Consider the following 17860-nt stretch of genomic DNA (forward strand, 5'->3'; position numbering starts at 1 on the left):
TGGTGGAATACAGGATACAGATACTGAATCCCAAGAGCTACCCCTCTTCGGCCGGGCAGTGGGTAACTTTTCTGGTGCATCTAAAGTGCAGGTACTAAGCAGACTTCTGAAAGGCAGACAGATATATCAGCTGCACATTAAAGTGTCTCCTACATCAGTAGCATGCTATTGACACTGAATAATAAACCCAAGCATCATAAACTGCACTCAGACAAAATCTCCAGTTAAAGAGAAACACAGCTGAATGTATAGAGGTTCGCTCTACTGAGGCAGTTTGCTTTGTCTCATACTACACTAGACCTCCCTCCCACTGCAGCACAGTAGATACAAGAGAGCAGCAAAGAGTCCTGTGGCACCTTATAGACTAATAGACATATTGGAGCATGAGCTTTCGTGGGTGAATACCCACTTCATCGGATGCATGTCTAGACTAACACAGCTACCCCTCTGATACTAGAGACAAGAGAGTGTATTTAACTCGCTCTCAACTGCAGAAAAGGGAGTGTGTGGGAGAAAGGTTTTCCTACTAGGAAACTTCATTGGCAATCCCAGGCTATTCATACAATCACTTGCCTGAAGCTGTTTATAGGCAGTTGCAAGAGAAGAACTGAACTGAATTTTGGGCCTTCCCATCCCCCATATAATATGTCAGTACAGCAGCATTAAATTGTCCTCTGCATCTAAGTTCCAGCTGGCAAGCGGGAGAGGTGGGTGAATCTGAGTTGCCTGCCCCTGGAGATACTTAGAATCGCTGAGGGGCTACCCTAACCTATACTGGATTTAGGCCACTGGAGGCTAGGCAGAGCAGAGATCCTCTGTGCCTGTCTCATTCTCCCACCCCTACTCCTGGTACACCCCCTCTGCCAGAGGGATGGAGAGTGGCTGGGGCAGGAGCCAACTCCTCTGGCTTGAGACCAGCGGGGATTTACTTCTTGTGAAAGGAACGACAGCTCCACTGGCAACTTCCAGCCAGAATTTGGCCACTTTGAGCTGACTGAGCAGCACAAAGTGGCAGAACAGCCTGGACAATCCAGCCCAGAGACCTCTCATATTTGATCAGTCCAAGCTCGATTTAACTTCAGCCCAGACTTGCAAATTTCAACACATCCAGAGTCAACATTTTAATACAGGTGAGCAAAATATTAGTTGTTGTTTATAATCAGCACGGTAAAGGGCAAGCAAGTACATTAGGTGCTAGGGCTGAGAAGTCATCATGATGGTTTCTCAAGGTTGCTTTAACCCATCCTTACCGAAAGGGAGAAATGACTCTGTCCTGCCTGGGCTGCAGCAGCAGGAACCAATCTCATTGCTCTGTTTTGAATCAAGGACCTGTTCCGAAGTCTGTGTTTCAGGACAGATGTGTTTAAAGAGCTCCACAGCAGTTCAATGGGACAGAACAGCACATCTCACATCAGGTGGCGGGGGGGAAGTCACACGCCACTGTCCTGAGGAAAGTTTAAGCTACGTCAACACTACCGGCTTATGTTGGCAAAACTTATGTCGCTCGGGGGGGGAGGGTGAATATTCCATTGTTACACCAACATAAGCTTTTATGTGCAAAGTGCTATGTCAGCAGGAAAGCTTCTCCCGCCAATATAGCTTATGCTGCTTGCAGGGGTGGGGGGGTTTATGCCGATGGGAGAGCTCTTTCCCATCGGCATAGAGCGTCTTCAGCACACATGCTGTACCGGTACAGCTGTGCCACTGCAGCACTATAACTGTAGACAGGCTCAAAAATCAGAGAAAGCAGCCCCCTGGTTATATTCCATATGGAAGTCAGACCACGAGTCATTATCAAGAACCTCATCTCTGTGGTAAGCACAGGACACGGCTTAAAGTCCAGAGTCTCAAGAAGTTATACTTGGTGCAATGGTTTGTTGGCTGCTCTAGTGAAAGGCAGCAGGAGTCTGATTCAAACCCCTTTGAAGCCCATGGAAAGACTCCCATTGGCTCAGGCCCCGGGTGCTTTAAAAGAAGGGCCAACTCACTGGCCCAACCTTAATCATCAACATATGCAAACAAGTCACAAATACACCACAGAGGCAACATTCACTTTGATCACCTAAAAATCAGGGTTAAGATTCCAACAGGGATGTTAACACGATTCCAAGGGCTCTCATCACATGGTCACACAATACGTTTGATGCAAAATGGCACATTTGTTGTACGAATGGTTGCAATGTGCAGTGCAATCCAATCTAATGTATTGTTTGCTGAACAGCACAACTTCTGTGTGAGCATGTTACAAAATTTGGGAACCCACACAGAGGAGACAGCAGAAGGGGACTGAGTAGCTGCACAACTTAATTTGTGCATGAATCAAGCACAGCGATGATAATATGGACCCTTTCACCTGAGCTCACTGGTTCAATTCCTGCTCAGCCTGGTAATGACAGTTGTCAGCAGATGTGAAATGAGCTGGTGGAGTCACTCAGATTTCCAAGTGAACAGGTGCCCATATAAACAAACATCACAGTTCGTACTAGTTGGCAGTATCAGCAGAGAGGGCAAGAATGTAATGGTCATGGAGACTGAAGTACACTCTCACCACCCAGGGAAAACTCACTAAACTGCTCCACCCAACACATCTGAACCCCTTTAAGGGAAACTTCTATTGATTCTCCATGTACTTCACCTGATTGGTGGTGAAAATATTTCTCTTTCAAGGACCGTTTCTCTCCTTTCAATGGGAATGAATTAACTGCATCTATATGACCTCAAAACTACATTATCTCATATTCTCATTGCCTATGCAAGGTCAGCCCTCACTAATACTTGGATGAGTCAGCTCCAGGTAAAACTTAGGTCCAACCAAGTGCTCTAGGTGGTTCAGTAGAGGTGGTCAGGCATTCCTGTCTCAGTTTGTTAGATCGCAATGCATCACAGCATTTTTTAAAACAGAAATTGAGGAATACCAGATCCAATTGAAACTGCAGGGGTATTTGAGGTAGGATCAATGTAATTATGTAATTGGAATTTAGCCAAGGAACTGCGGCTAAGCTAATCCTAGGATAGCATTGTTAACCCCAGCACTTGCAAGAAGCAGTGTGTTTTCCTTAATGACAGCAATATGGTCAGTCCTCACCTTGACGTCTCCAGAATTATTGTATTAGTTATTACATGAAATGACACCACCTCCAACAGCAGAGTGCTGCTTAGCATCATACTGGAGCTTTGGTCCAGTACTGAGTTGGAAGGAAGAGAACAAGAGGCAGAGTGTTGGTCACTGTCGGTAGACAGGATACTGGGCTAGATGGACCTTTGGTCTGATCCAGTAGGGCCATTCTTATGTGTTCTAGCTGTTAGAGCAGAGTATGTCTACACACCAGTCTATGGGTGTGATTGCAAACTAGCTTTGATCTAGCTAACATGGCTAAACAGTGATACTGCAGCAGTACGTGTTTCAGTGCAGCCTATCTGCCTGAGTAATTATCCAGGTGGGTTTGTACAGTCCATGCTAAAGTCTGTGTTGGTCAGGGCTGGCTCCAGCCTCCAGCGCAGGAAGCAGGTGCTTGGGGCGGCCAATGGACAGGGGCGGCACGTCAAAAAATGAAGAGGCGCGGTAGAGCTGCAGCTGAAATTCTGCCGATTGCGGCTTTTTTTTTCTTCGCCGCTTGGGGTGGCAAAAAAACTAGAGCCGGCCCTGGTGCTGGTGAGTCTTCATATGCTAGAAGGTACATCGACAAGCACGCCAATGAAACCCATGACTGCAGTGCAGCTATACGATCGCAGCAGGAGACCTGACTTCCATCCCTTCCGGTCTGCTCTGTGACTTGGGCAAGTTGCGTAAGCTCTCAGGGCCCATAAAATGGAGATAGTAATAATCAAGGTCATGTTCACTGGGAAGTTATCTCCAGTTGGACGACATGCCGTGAAAAGATCAGATTACCTCACACTTCAGAAAACAACATCCACGTGAAAATGGCAGTAAGGACACTCTTAGCTACCCCAATCAAGTGAAAGGAAAGGACCTTGAATTCTTAGAGCAGAGCAGAGCCCAGAACCTGCCATTGCGTTAATAAAATTCTAAAAAAGCTTTCTCAAGATGCATGTTTACCTACCCAGAAAGGGAAAGTTCAATTGTGTGGACACTTCAGCTAGAAAGTTCAGTTTTTATTCAAGACCAAGGATAGAAAAAGCAAGCCAAACAGAACTGGAAAAAACTTGGTAGAGTTGTGGGACTCACTTTAGATTAATAAAGCTTCAAGCACAGACGGCACTGCCAATAAATTAAAAGAAATAATGCTTTACTGAAACCCTTCCTTATTTTCCCAGGTATGTATAAGGCTATGATTAGACCTCTTCAAAAACAAAGAAAAGAAAAAAAGAGACCAGGGGCAATATTCATCCTATCGATCCCTCTCATTGAGTAACGCCAATTCCAACATCTCTATGAACAACATTCGCTTGAGGTTTGAAGGCAACCCAAACACACTTATTTCCAATAGATGTTCCTGTCTAGCCCTCACAGAGGGTAGGATTTGTATGTTTATCAAAAAGGAGCCCTTCCAGAAGAACTTTAATCTCCACAGTCCTACATGCTTTTATTTGGACACACAATATGGGGGAGGGTATGTTTAGTTTTAGTCAATTCTGGCTCTTCCTTTCTGAGCTGGATACCATTCCTTTACATTCTCAGCAGATAGCAATCTTTTAAAGCAGAAGTTCTCAGTAAAGCACAATATCAGTGCATGGTACTAGCCACAAGTGTTCTCTCTCCACCCATGTTTCCCTTAGTCACTGTGCAATCAGAACAAACACTTTGGGGTTCAAAATTAATATCAGAAGTGAATTACCCCTTATAAGGAATCAGCTGAAGGCTGATGCACACTTACCTCCTACTGTTCCAGAGGGCTTACGCAGGATGTAAATGGTATGCAGGCAGGCCTTCTGCCCAGGAGTGTCTCTCATCCCCTGAGAATAAGCGCTGTCCTCTGATATAACAGCTCTTGCATCAATACAGAAAGCCACACAGCTTAAGGATCAAAGCAAACGTCTAGGAGCCAGGAGGGTCTGGGATTCTAATCCTGGGTGAATAACTGAATAACTGGGACCTGGGGAAAGTTACTGGAGCTTCTGGAAACTCCAAGGAGATGAGTTGTAGAAGCAGGACGTCACTGAATACTAAATGTCACTTCTAAGTGAAACTGAGCTGTCTGGGGTGAATAAATTACAGGACAGAGGAAGAAGACAAGAATATTGCCTGTACTATGAAACACAACAAAAGATCTTTAAATTTCAGATTTAAAAAAGCACCATTATTATATATATTGCAATAGCGCCTACAAACAGAACAGAGATCTTACAGTCTAGGTATAATCCAGAGACAGCAGGTGGATATAGACAGATGGGCAACACAAGGAAACTGTCTCAAAAGGTACAGAGACAGGCAGGGTTAGCGCAGAGCCAAGGTTCCAACCCTTTGATGCTAGTCAGCAGTGCTCCGTCAGTATAGTGTGCCCGGATCATGGTCTGGCAGCTGCCGAGTGCGCTCCCAAAGACATTGCACCTAGGCAAGCCATTCATCCAGTTTTAAAACATACAGCCCTGCATTCTTCTGGTTAGTCCACATCTAGTACTGATTTTAAACCAATCTGGTCTCAAGCACAGAGGACACCATTTGGAAGAGCTCACCGTTCTGACGCCACCAGGGGCAGGGCAGGTGTGTAACCTGCACAATCTAAGGCATGCTCTTCAAAATGGCATTCTCCATGAGGCATGATCTTGCAAGGTGATGCCGACGGGAGCAGGCCCACGGCATTCCTAGAAACCCCAAAATACTAGACATTTTTGGTAATGTGCTAGTGGACACTTTAACTGCACCTGCCTCCTGCATATCCCTGTAACAGCTGCTCCTAGTCCACACCTTCCACCAGCAGCAGGGATACAGACTTCAACCACTCAAATACCAGGGTGAGTATGTTTGAATGGTTTTTTGGTTTTTCACTTCAGTAGCCCAAGTCTCTCATATATTAAATGGTTAAAGCAGCAGCAAGTTCCAAATCAGGATCAGATGAGAACTACAGTGAACCTCTAAAACATCAAAAACCTTCCAGCACATCCTCTTTGCGCCCTTCCCTTCCCCTCCCCATCATAAAGAGCTCTTATTGGCTCAAGCAATCTATCCATCTAAACCATCTGAGACTTTGGTACCTCCCCCACCTATCCCTGAGTAGCTGGTGTCAGAAACCATGAAGGGGATGGACAGGCCTAATGGTCAGAGCCAGAACCAGAAGTCCAGAATGGTGTTAGAATAAGACCAGAACAAGAGCAAGGCTGGAGCAGGGCTAGGAACAGAGCTGGAGCAAGCTAACACTTGTAGAGTCTGTTATCACTACCAGGAAGGGAACAATTCTAAGCTACAAAGCAACATTGCACAGTACTAAGCTGCCATTTCTCCTGGGAGGTTTATATACCTTTCCTGAGAGTCACCAGAGCAACTCCTGGCTTTTGGATTGGCCAGAGCCTAGCACAGGAATGACTCATCAATGCCTGTGGTTTAATCAAACTCTTGTTGGGGGATGATTCATTACTTTATACCTGGAGAGAGACTGCAAATGCCTCTATCAAATTGACCAAGGGGAGAGAGGGGGATAAGGATTGTAGCAAGCAGGTGGCTCCATTGAGTTGCCTGGCTTTACCCTCCTATTCATTATCAGCTCCCAGGCAGGGAGCAGCGTACAAAAGGAGCTCAGCTTTGAGCTGTCCCTAATTTCTTTGTGGTCTAGCAGGGAGTAAGCCAGGCTAGACTAGTTTTTAAACTGCAGGAGGTTTGCAGGCTGGGTAGTTGGCATTAGCAGGCTGCCTAGCTTCACCCCACAGTCTGTAATAAACAGCGGCAGGTGGCATGACTCTCCTCAGCCCTGCTTACACAAAACTTTATAGGTGGAAATCACCCATACTCCCTTTGGCCTGATCTTCAGGTATTCTGTGCTTCAGTCTGTTCTACTGCTGAGGCTGTTGTTTCACGGGAGGGCTAGCTAGCTTTGGGATTCAGAGCCTTGGATTCCAAAAGATCTCTGCACTGCAGGGGTACCTAGGAACAGAATGTGGAATTACAGCAGCCTTTGGAAAGGGCTTAGCCCCTCCTAGGTTTACACTGTATCAGTGGGCCTTGCTAATCTGTGTCCTTGTGTAACCAATTTGAAACTGCTCTCAGTCAATAAGATCTGAGCCAGAATCTCTTGTATACATCATACTGGACACTGATACAGGGTCTCCCCATTGAACTGGCAAAGGAATTCTCGGCTGCTTTTAAAACTCAAGGCTGAAATGGAAAAAAAAAATGCTGCAGAGGTAAGTGCCTAATAACTTGGTTGTCGACATTAGTGGCTGACCCTAGTTTACCGTCATGTCTGACAAAAGTCCCTTTTTTGTTGTTGTTGTTGTTGATGGGAAGAATGAAGGCCTAGAGAGATGCGGCTTTTTGTATGAGCAAATATGTCTAAGTCTCTCGGCACAACTGGAGGTAATAGTTAAGGATGGATAGTAAATTGATCTAGCCAAACTTACTCTGACACAGCTTTAACTGGCCACATAAACCTTTTGGAAGAAGCTGGTATTTCAAAGCTGCTATTTGAAAATGTTGCAATATTGTTGTTTCTCGGTATATTCAGCCAACAATGTCGGACCAAAATCAGCTCAGATTTCTTATTACATGTGTGTGAAAAAGACCCTTTCTGTTTTCCCCTTACCTTGATAGGTTTATAAAGATACATTTATTATCTCAAGCAGAAGCTTGATTTCATCGATTTCTCATAGCAGTTTTTTCAGAATTAACCCCTTTGAGTGCTGTTAAGCACAATCCAATTCCCATATCTTCTGAGAGTGCCCAAGGCTGCCCCACTTTTGTGCTGTTCTATGCTAGAGCCTGGGAGAAGCTGCTGGATACTACCCCATACTTCCTTTTCCTTTATCTTTGCCTCCAACTTCATTTCTATTATGGAATCAATAATCAAGGTATATCCTACAAAACCACGTGGATCTTATTAACTCTTCTAACTGACTAACACCAGATGGCCTCCGTAGATTCAGATTACTCTTTTCCACCTCACTAGGGAATGATGAGACTATCAAATTTTCACTTTTAATATAGTGGGTTTAATTGACGACTACGCTCCTCCACTATTACACTGATGTAACTTCTTTGGTTTCAGCTGAGTGTAAAAACAGAGCAACAGAGTCATCGCTTGGACCCATTGTGCCTAGGCCCAAGGGTGAATTGCATTTCTCTCTGAAGGCCCAATCATGCAAACACTAAGGGCTTGTCTACAGTTGTTTTTGATTAAGGAAGGTGTGACGTTATTGACATGAACTGGGACCGTATAGATCATTGCTGCAACCAAAGTCCTGTAGTGTATAAAGGGGGTCAAGTTGGGTGTCTAAGACAAGGTTATGGTTTGCTGGTTAGGGTTATGCTATCTATATATGTGTATCATTTTTGTAGTTGAAGTTATGAATATTGGCTCTATACTGTCTGTATTTCAAACTTCTGCTATGCTTCTGGGTGACACCCAAGGCAAGTTGGTGTCAGCTCTGCCTAGTCTGCTTGATGGCCCATTAAGGACCATTGACCCATTGAGAGAAGGCAGATACGCCTTGTAATCAGCAAAGTATGCAGGGATTTGCCCAGACTCCATTTTGCTGTAATTTTCCACAGTAAGGACAAAGAGGTCTTATTACACCTGGAAAAGACTATGAAAGGCTGATGCCTCACCTTCATAGGGATAGCTCAGTGGTTTGAGCGGTGTCCTCTTAAACCCAGAGTTGTGAGTTCAATCCTTGAGGGAGCCATTTAGGGATCTAGGGCAAAATCAGTATTCAGTCCTGCTAGTGAAGGCAGGGAGCTGGACTCAATGACCTTTCAGGGTCCCTTCCAGTTTTACAAGATAGGTATATCTCGATATATTATTTATTCTTACCTCTGGAGGGACTTTGCTACAAACGGAAGCTCTACACAAAGGACTGATGACCCATCCCTGCTGTGGATGTACTCCAGAGACTTGGTTTGAACCTGCAGTTTATTCCATCACTGCTACAAGCCTGAACCAAGAACTTTGCCATTACTGTATGCAATTGATTCCATTTAACCAATTCTAGCTCTCATCTATAACTTTTTCCTTTTATGAATAAACCTTTAGATTTTAGATTCTAAAGGACTGGCAACAGAGTGATTTGTGGGTAAGATCTGATTTGTAGCTTGACCTGGGTCTAGGGCTTGATCCTTTGGGATCGAGAGAACCTTTTTTCTTTTACTAGGGCATTGGTTTTCATAACCATTTGTCCCCATAACGAGTAGCACTGGTGGTAATACTGGGAAATTGGAGTGTCTATGAGAATTGCTTGTGTGACTTGTGGTTAGCCAGTGGGGTGAGACCAAAGTCCTCTTTCTCTGGCTGGTTTGGTTTGCCTTAGAGGTAGAAAAACCCCAGCTTTGGGCTGTAACTGCCCTGCTTTAAGCATTTTGTCCTGAATTGGCACTCTCAGTTGGGTCCCGCCAGAACCAGCATTGATACAGAAAGGTATGAATTTAAAATGCAATCAATATTCCCGAACGACTCCACGTGTGGAAAGTAGAAGTTGCCTTGGGAAAAACAAAACACACCCATATAATTTGACCACAGGCTTATTTTTGTGATTCTAGATATTTTCATGTAGGAGTTACTACGGCAGGTGCCATTACAAGAAGGCAGATAGGCTTATTAATGTTTAGATGTATTGGAGGCTGATTCTGGTTCAACAAGAGAAACCTGATTGTTTGTCTTCTTTTAGATCTAAGACTTTCAACTAGACACAGCTCGAACAGGCTCTGGAAACCAGACCAAGAAAACGAAGTGATGGTCCAAATGTGCATTTTTCATTTGTTATGAGGAACATAGCTGTTGATATCAACAGACATTTTAAGTGCTTCATTTGTGCTCTGAAGAGAAGGAAGAGGAACTGGCAAGGAGCTGTATAAATTCTCTGGACAAAATAACCCATATAACCTATATTCCAGGGATCATTCATCCTACTTTAGTCAAGGGCCACTCACCAGAGAGGTGCCTCCTGCTGGTTGTCTCAGGGAATCGCTCTTTCAGCCAGCACACCCTCTCCTGGTGGTGCCTCTGCTGCCACCTTTTCCGCCTGCATACCTGTCTCAGCCCAGGAACCGCAGTGTCCTTTTCATCATTCCACCGTCCAGCCGTGCCACCATCCATGTTTTCCCCCTTTGGGGAGGGGGAGGGGGGACATTTCCCAGTTCTATAGTCCAGCCACTTCCCCAGTGGCCCCACTACTTTGGATCCCAGCCACGGACCCTGTAGATAGCAGCCTTCTGCTGCTTCTCCTTAACTTCTCTGCTAATAGTGCTTCAATTCCCTGGGCCACTGCCCTGCAGCCCCAGCACCTTTTTCCACTCTTTTCAGGGCCTCCAGCCTGCAAGTCCCAGCAGCCAGCCAGGAGCTCCCTCTTGCTCCCCTAGTCCCTGCCAGCAACTGCTCTGTCCAAGGTGCTAATTTCCTGCAGCCTGCTGGGAACACAGTCCTTTCCCCTTGCACTCCCTGCAGGTACTGCGTGGCTCTGTCCCAGCAGCTCCTTTTATGTAAGCCCACTGGGCCCTGATTGGCTACTCCCTGCACAGCCTCCCTAGGCTGCTTTTAACCCCTTCCCTTCTGGTGTGGGGTGGACACCCTGAAACACAAACTTATGTTACATGGTAAATACTATAATAGAACTCATGTAAACATACATATGCTCTAATATATGTGACTGAACTCCTGTAAATGGCTATAACACACTGACACATCTGGCGATGACTGGCAGCTCAAGAGGCAAAGCTTTGCAGAGATACTCATCCAGGGTGCAATCCTGCCAGGTGTCGAGCACTCTGGCCCTGAACCAGGCTAACCACGCGCTTAACTGTAAGCATGTGAGTAATCCCATTGGTGGCAGTGAACTGGTCAAGCCAGCACAAAAGACCTGGTAAATTATCTTTTTCTCCCTAGACCCCATAAAAATAATGCAACAACAAATGAAAAGCTTTCTAAGGCCCTCCCAGTGCATCCTTTCTTTCCCAAATATTCACCTGTTTATTCCTCTAAATCCAGTTCTTTAAAATTAACCAGCAAGGAGTTAAGGAATCAGAATTATTTACTTCACACATTGCTCCTGTCCAGTTTAATGGGCTAATAAGACCCATGCAACAGATTTTACACGTGAAACATGAAGTTTTTCCAAGCAAGATTTAGTCAGCCAGAGTGATGTCAGATCAGACTCAAACTCAATCTGCCCTCAGCAGGGAACAAGCAGCCTGGCAGTTGAGGATCTCGAAAAATGCTTCAGAGGAAATACCACCACCAGAGCAGGTTGGAAATGGATTTACAGTGAAAAGAACTGCCAAATACAAGGAAATGAACTCCTGGCAGAGGTGCAAGTTATAATCACTCAATACATGATAGAGGCTGAAGATAAAAGGACTCGAGACTGGTGATCTCTCTCTTTCTTAAACCTTCTACTGGCCCACACCTTAGGCCCACTGCTCTCCTCAGATGGCTGCAAGCACCCATTTCAATTCCTAACACGTTCAGCTTCGGCGTACAAGGATGGGAAATTCACATCATGTTGACAATAAGGCAGACAACTAAAGCTGTGACCACAGAAGTTTGGAGAAGAGGCTGACGCTGTCCTTGCAGCTTTCTATGTTGCCTTGTGCAATAGAGATCACCAAACAACTGATGACTTCTCAAACAGTGCAAGCTGCAATGGTTAGGCCCAGGAGACTGATCTAGGGCATGGCCTTCCTAGACTGGTGTTTTTCCCAGGTGGGGATATCTGGTCTGGTCATGCAATCCAGGGCTAGAGACAAGCTGGGCACAGACTGAATATAATTTCATGTAGGCCTTGGTTTGTAACCTTCACCAGTGCTGCCTCACATACCATGAACTCATTGCCTCAAAGGCTGATGCATGTACCCGGAACAGACCTCTCCCACAAAATGCCAGGAAACTGGCACTGAAAAGAATGCAGCAGCAGGTGAGAGCAGCAGTAACAAAGTGCTTGACTAACCACTACTCTTCCCTGTCCTAGCAGGCCTCACTTTGCTGCACCTCTCCTCCAGCAGAGGATGCCCAACTTTCCCTTTGAAGCTTAGTTTTCAGCGCTTACCTTAGCCAGCTAGACTGTCGCAGAGTGATACGGTGCGAGGCTTTGGAAACAAAGGGCTAGAACGGGTGCAGTGAGTGGGTTCTCCGTTAAATGGGATGTTATTTGACTGGGGACACAGAGCCAGATTCCGATCCCGGTAACACATGTGTCCATCTGGAGTACCTGCATTGCCTACCGTGACACTACTCTGGATTTAGTGAATAAGTTAAGTAAACAGCCCAGGGGGTTTCTGAGCAAAAAATGCAAAACAAGGAACACTCCCCCTTAAAGAAAGAAGAGAAGAGTTGCTCTTACCAAGGCCCTGGTTTTGCTGTTCCCATTCAATGGTGTCTGGAAGTTGGTAAGATACCCCAGCCAGCTGTGCGGCAGAGTCTCCTATGTCAACTACAGGCTCCTGGGAAGTTTCGCCAGGAAGAGTGAAACCTGGCAGCTCCGTGTCACCCTCCATGCTTTCCTCCATTGAGTCTGTATCTCTGTCTTCCTCCTCTTCCTCTTCTTCATCCTCCTCTTCATCCTCCTCTTCCTCCTCCCCCTCTGGACAAACAAAAACCAAGACAAAAACCACAGTGAGGAAGATCCTGCAAAGCTGAAGATTTATATGGCTGTGTCATCAGACTTTACTAACTGGGTTTGCTACCAGAACAGGTTTTATTTCCTTCATGCAGAAAGACAGACTGATTATTTGAACCAGGCTGTCTCAGTTTTATAGGACATGTGACACTGAGGACTGGGTTAATTTGGAAAAGCTATCACAGGGGTCGGCAACCTTTCAGAAGTGGTGTGCTGAGTCTTCATTTATTCACTCTCATTTAAGATTTTGTGTGCCAGTCATACATTTTAACATTTTTAGAAGGTCTCTTTCTATAAATCTATAATATATAACTAAACTATTGTTGCATGTAAAGTAAATTAAGGTTTTTAAAATGTGTAAGAATCTTCATTTAAAATTAAATTAAAATGCAGAGCCCCCCGGACCAGTGGCCAGGACCCGGGCAGTGTGAGTGCCACTGAAAATCAGCTCGCATGCTGCCTTCAGCACGTGTGCCATAGGTTGCCTACCCCTGAGCTATCAGCTTTCTGAAGTTGCTAAGTAATTAAGTTCTGTCTTCAAGTTATTCTCAGCCAATAAGATGTGTTCTAAGGACGTCTGGTGTCGTGGTGGAGTATGTTGTCATTCAGTATCCTGAGCGTGTGCGTATTTGTGTGTGCACGGTGTGTGTGTGTGTGTGTGTACGCGCGCCCAACAAACATGTGCCTGTCTTGACAATTTTCAATTAAAGTGAGAAATGTTTTCCTAGTTTCCAAGCTTTAAAGCAGCAACAATTTGTTTCTGCTTTTTATTATCAATATTTTCACAGCACCCAAACACATGCCAAGTTATTTCCCAGCAGAATCAGACACACTCCCGGCTCAAAAGAGCTTACAGCCAGAAGAAGCCTCAATCCTGCAATCAGATCTGCTAAGGCAGATGCATGGGCCCACACGGAGTCCCACTGATTTGTGCTGGCACATGTGTTTTCTTCAGTGAGGATCACAGCAGGGACAGGATGGGGCAAGGAAGGACAAGGGTTACAGCAGTGTCACATGGTTACTTAGTTTAGGCAAATGTACTTCTAGGTGGCTCCATTTTTTAAAAAACACATTTGAGTCACTATTACAAAAATAGTGGGCCACATCCTCAGCTGGTGTAAACTGGCATGGCTCCATCAGCTACCCTGATTTACCCAGCTGAAAATTTGACCCACTGTGTCTTCAGAAAGTCTTTGAAAGAATCCAGTAGGATTAAGATAGCCTGTGACCCTCTTTTCACCTGGTTGCTAGAGTGCTGGACATCTGAAAAGGCAATAAGCGGATAAATAATGATCAGAAATATTTTTGCAAGTCAGCCTACACAAACATAATATCACTGTAGTTTATCATTTATGTAAAGCTCACTTTGATCTGTTACAAACTGCTCTACAGATGTAATCAGAGTGGAAGATGGTCACCGTACATCTGGAGGTGTATTCTAGTCAGTGGGCCTCAGTCTGTGTTAAAAAGAAACATTCTAAGAAAAATCCATGTTTGCCATTTGGATACTCCTAACAGTTGAGTCATTTGGGCTCAGAACTGTGTCCCACATATAGTACTGCCTAGCCAGTTAGCTGGAGTAGCTCAGCTTAGATAAGGCTGGAAAATTCAAATACATATTGCGACCCTGAGAGCTGTGCCATATTTAACATGGCTCTGCTTTACTCTGCTACAGGATGCGATTACACTTTAACAGGTCTGGGTCCAGGAGTGAACTAGTAACCAAGCTGGAATAACTTTTGGAAAGGATGTTGCTTTGTGGGGAGGACACCCACGTTTTGAATTCATGGGGTTTTGAGTTCCTCCCTCTACTTAATATTTCAGAGATGAGAATGACATTACAATTTACAAGGCTTCGGTGTGCCGTGCTGCATTAGTATCAAAGACTGGTGCATGACATAAGTGTGTATATCATTAGGGATTTGCTTTAAAAGGCTACATTGCTTTTCATATCTTCAGATGAGACAATTTCACTTTGATGAGTTTTATTCAATTCCAGAATTTTATGGAAGTGATGTGCTATTTGGATTTAGCATAAAGATCATTCCTAAGAACAATTCTGCCATGCAGAGTACTGAATAGAACTTCAGGGGTACCATCAGCCCCTTAGAGTCTCATTACCTTTGATAGGAAAAAGGCAGGAGTATTTCATCCCCCTGGTGCCTTTGTCCTGCTTTTCCTGTCCTTTCAAATCAACGACAAGAACTTTCACTGCCATATTGAATGAGCTCACACTAAAACAGTAAGCCTCTACAAACAGGGCTGGAGCTTACCCCTGGTGGGTCATGAGGCAAATGCTTACAGGAGAGTTGCAAAGACAAATTAATGTTGGTGTTCTGGTCCAGTACTGGGTTTACCATGGCGACAGTGGCTCCATGGCGCCGGGCCCACACTCAGAAGGAGCCCTGGAGTCCAGACCATGGCCTCACCTCCCTTCCCTTCTCTGCCTGTGCTCTGCCCAGAGGCCCTGCTCACTGCTCTTCACCCCCATCCCTCCTGCCTAACCCCTGGGTGTGGGGCCAGTGGCACAGCTGGGTTGAGCAGACTCTCAGGGGTCACGTCCCAGGGTCTGGGTCTGCCCCAGTGCAGCTCTGGCTGGGTGGTCTCTGCTGCCCACCGCCTGCGGGGCCCCACATGCTTCCTTGGGATCAGCTGCCTTGGAGCAGTGCTGGTGGTTTTTGGGCAAGGGGGCACTGGGCATAAGGGTGTGGCACTGGGTAGCGGGGAGGTGTGGCATGGGCCCGTCCCCAGGGGGAAGGGGCACACTGACAGTGCAGGGCTGGGCAGGCCAGTGTGCATCTGGCGGCTGCAGGTTTGTAAACAGTTTCCTCATGCTGGGCTCTGCTCCTGCCGTGCCATCCCCTGCCTTACCGGCCCCTCACTCTGGAGACTGACCCCCCCATACCATGCTCCATTGCCCCCCTGGGGGCCCACAAATATGTTTGGTGCCAGACTCATGAAAAGTTCATCCAGCCCTGTTTTGTTCTCTGCTGGGAGAAACGCTGCCATAAAGGAAGGTAGCAGCTTTGGATTTCTAAGCTTTAATAGTAAAGACAGAAGGAGGGTGGAAAACACCAGCAGAAACTTGAATATTAGCGGAGTTCCCCCAAGCCCTGATGAAGGGTGGGAAGAGCTGGGCAGCAGGCGTGTAAATAGGGATTCGAGGTCAAATCTGAAAAATATTTAGGGTCAAAAATTTTCACAGCAACTAGTAATTTTTGGGAGCCCAACCTGACGTGCCTTTCAAAGGGCAGGTGACAACACTTCTGAAAATCACGCCCCTGCAAAGCATCTGAAGCTGGCCAGCCAAAAATCGAAGTGGCCGGAATCACTAGTCACATCTGAAAAGAGCTGTCACAAAGAGAGACGCGGTCCCTAAGCTGCGATGACCACTTCGTGATCACACCACAAAGATCAAGGGGATACAAGCCTTCTGGCATAATCACTGGTAAAAATCCCGATTAGATGGATGGCTCCTGAACGCTGCACCCCTTCTTTCCTTACCCTTTTCCGCAAGTTCACAGTCTAAAAAAGGCCTTTAAAATCTCCCTATCCTATCACCTGCTGTCCACTGTTCCTTAGTGAAACCATTCAGCACCTGTGAGAGTAGTGAAGAGCGCCGCCTGCCAGTCACTGTGAGGAAGTGCTTCCTCCAAACACCAGCACATTTCACAAATGCTGGGAAGGGCAAAAGAGGCAAGAGGAGACAGACAATCCACCCATCCGACCTGATGCTCCCACAGACCAGCATTCAGGGGCAAATGTGCAGCCAAACCCCAGAATACTCCAGTGAGTGAACCCCACCATGACAATGTTTCCCTGCACTCATGTACATCACTGGGCACCCCAGGGCTCTGACAGCACCAGAGGTAAAAGAAAAGAAACAAAAGTGGTTTCAGGTGCCTAGGATGGAAGCCACAATGACCAACAGACTGAGGGAGTGTGCCAGAGCTGCCCGAATGGCAGCGGTTCATGATGAATTTTACTCAGCATTGGCCAATGTAAAAGTAGTGAATTTTGGCTCCAAATCTTTTTCAGATTCTGCCTGCAACACGGAAGAGCTTAGCTGGGACAGGAAAGATGGCCCAGTTGTTAGGACACTAGTTTAGCCCTTGGAAGACATAGGTTCAATTCCCTGCTCTGCCAGAGACTTCTTGCGTGACCTTGGGCAAGTTACTTAACTTCTCTTTGCCTCAGATCCCCATCTGTAACGGGGCTACTAGCACTGCCCTGCCTCACAGAGAGGTGTGAGGATAAATACATTAGAGATTGTGAGGTGCCCAGATGCTGCAGTGAGAGGGGACATACATAGTCTTTTTCTTGTTCAGAGAGTGGGACTCCATTTTTGTTTATATTTAAACCCTTAGCTAGTTTACAAAGTTAGTGCTATGTTTTTACACTCCCTGTCTCTCGGTCAAATCCTGCCTCTCGGTTCATTAGTTTGTTATTATTTGCATTGTGGTGGCACCTACATTCTCCAGTCAAGGATTCCCGCCCCACTTTGCTGGGCACTATTTATGTAACACAAAGACAGTCTCTGTCCCAAGGAGCTTGCAGTCGAGTATGCATTCCCAGCCTCCACTGAAATAAAGTGAAGCAATGCATATGTAGCAGAGGACAGAATCTGAAATGAATGAAAAAATAAAAACTCTGCTCTTCCTTGATATCAACAGAGCTTTTGCCTTTCAGGAGGCCCCTGGCTCAGAGAAGATCAGCAGGATTTGATCTATAAAATTTGTTATTTTTAGAAGGCTTTAAAACAGGCAGGGGGGAAAACCCCAAAGGAACTTAATTGGCTGCTGAGAATACCTACTGGAACAGCGATACAGAATAGCTCATGAGCAGCTGGAGTGCTGAGAGCAGGTGTGACACGCCACAGCTCATGTCCCAGTGGACTTTTATTCCCTTAAGCACCTGACAGCTTTTAGAACTATTTCGGAAGCTGAGATTAGAATCAGTGATGGAAGAATGTCCAGACATGGAGAGGTTTAGCTAAGTGTCAAAATACTTATCTGAGCACCTAGAATCCCCAGCTACATTACCTATCACTAGAAGTTGTAATTATAACCTGCCACAGGTTGGTCTACTAGCAGTATTGCAGTAAATTTACCAGAGACCTTTCTGATTCCTAGTGGCAAGCAGCCTC

General features: G+C 45.7%; 1 protein-coding gene across 1 annotated transcript in view; it reads right to left on the reverse strand.

Annotated features, from left to right (window-relative positions):
* ARMH4 (armadillo like helical domain containing 4) overlaps positions 1-17860 on the reverse strand; it is a 116468-nt gene that overhangs the window by 64133 nt on the left and 34475 nt on the right. The window contains exon 5 of the mRNA XM_030559236.1: positions 12439-12678. Coding sequence (XP_030415096.1) covers positions 12439-12678 — 240 coding nt within the window. The remainder of the gene's footprint in view (positions 1-12438; positions 12679-17860) is intronic.

This window comes from Gopherus evgoodei, chromosome 4, assembly GCF_007399415.2.
Source record: "Gopherus evgoodei ecotype Sinaloan lineage chromosome 4, rGopEvg1_v1.p, whole genome shotgun sequence".
Taxonomy (NCBI): domain Eukaryota; kingdom Metazoa; phylum Chordata; order Testudines; family Testudinidae; genus Gopherus; species Gopherus evgoodei.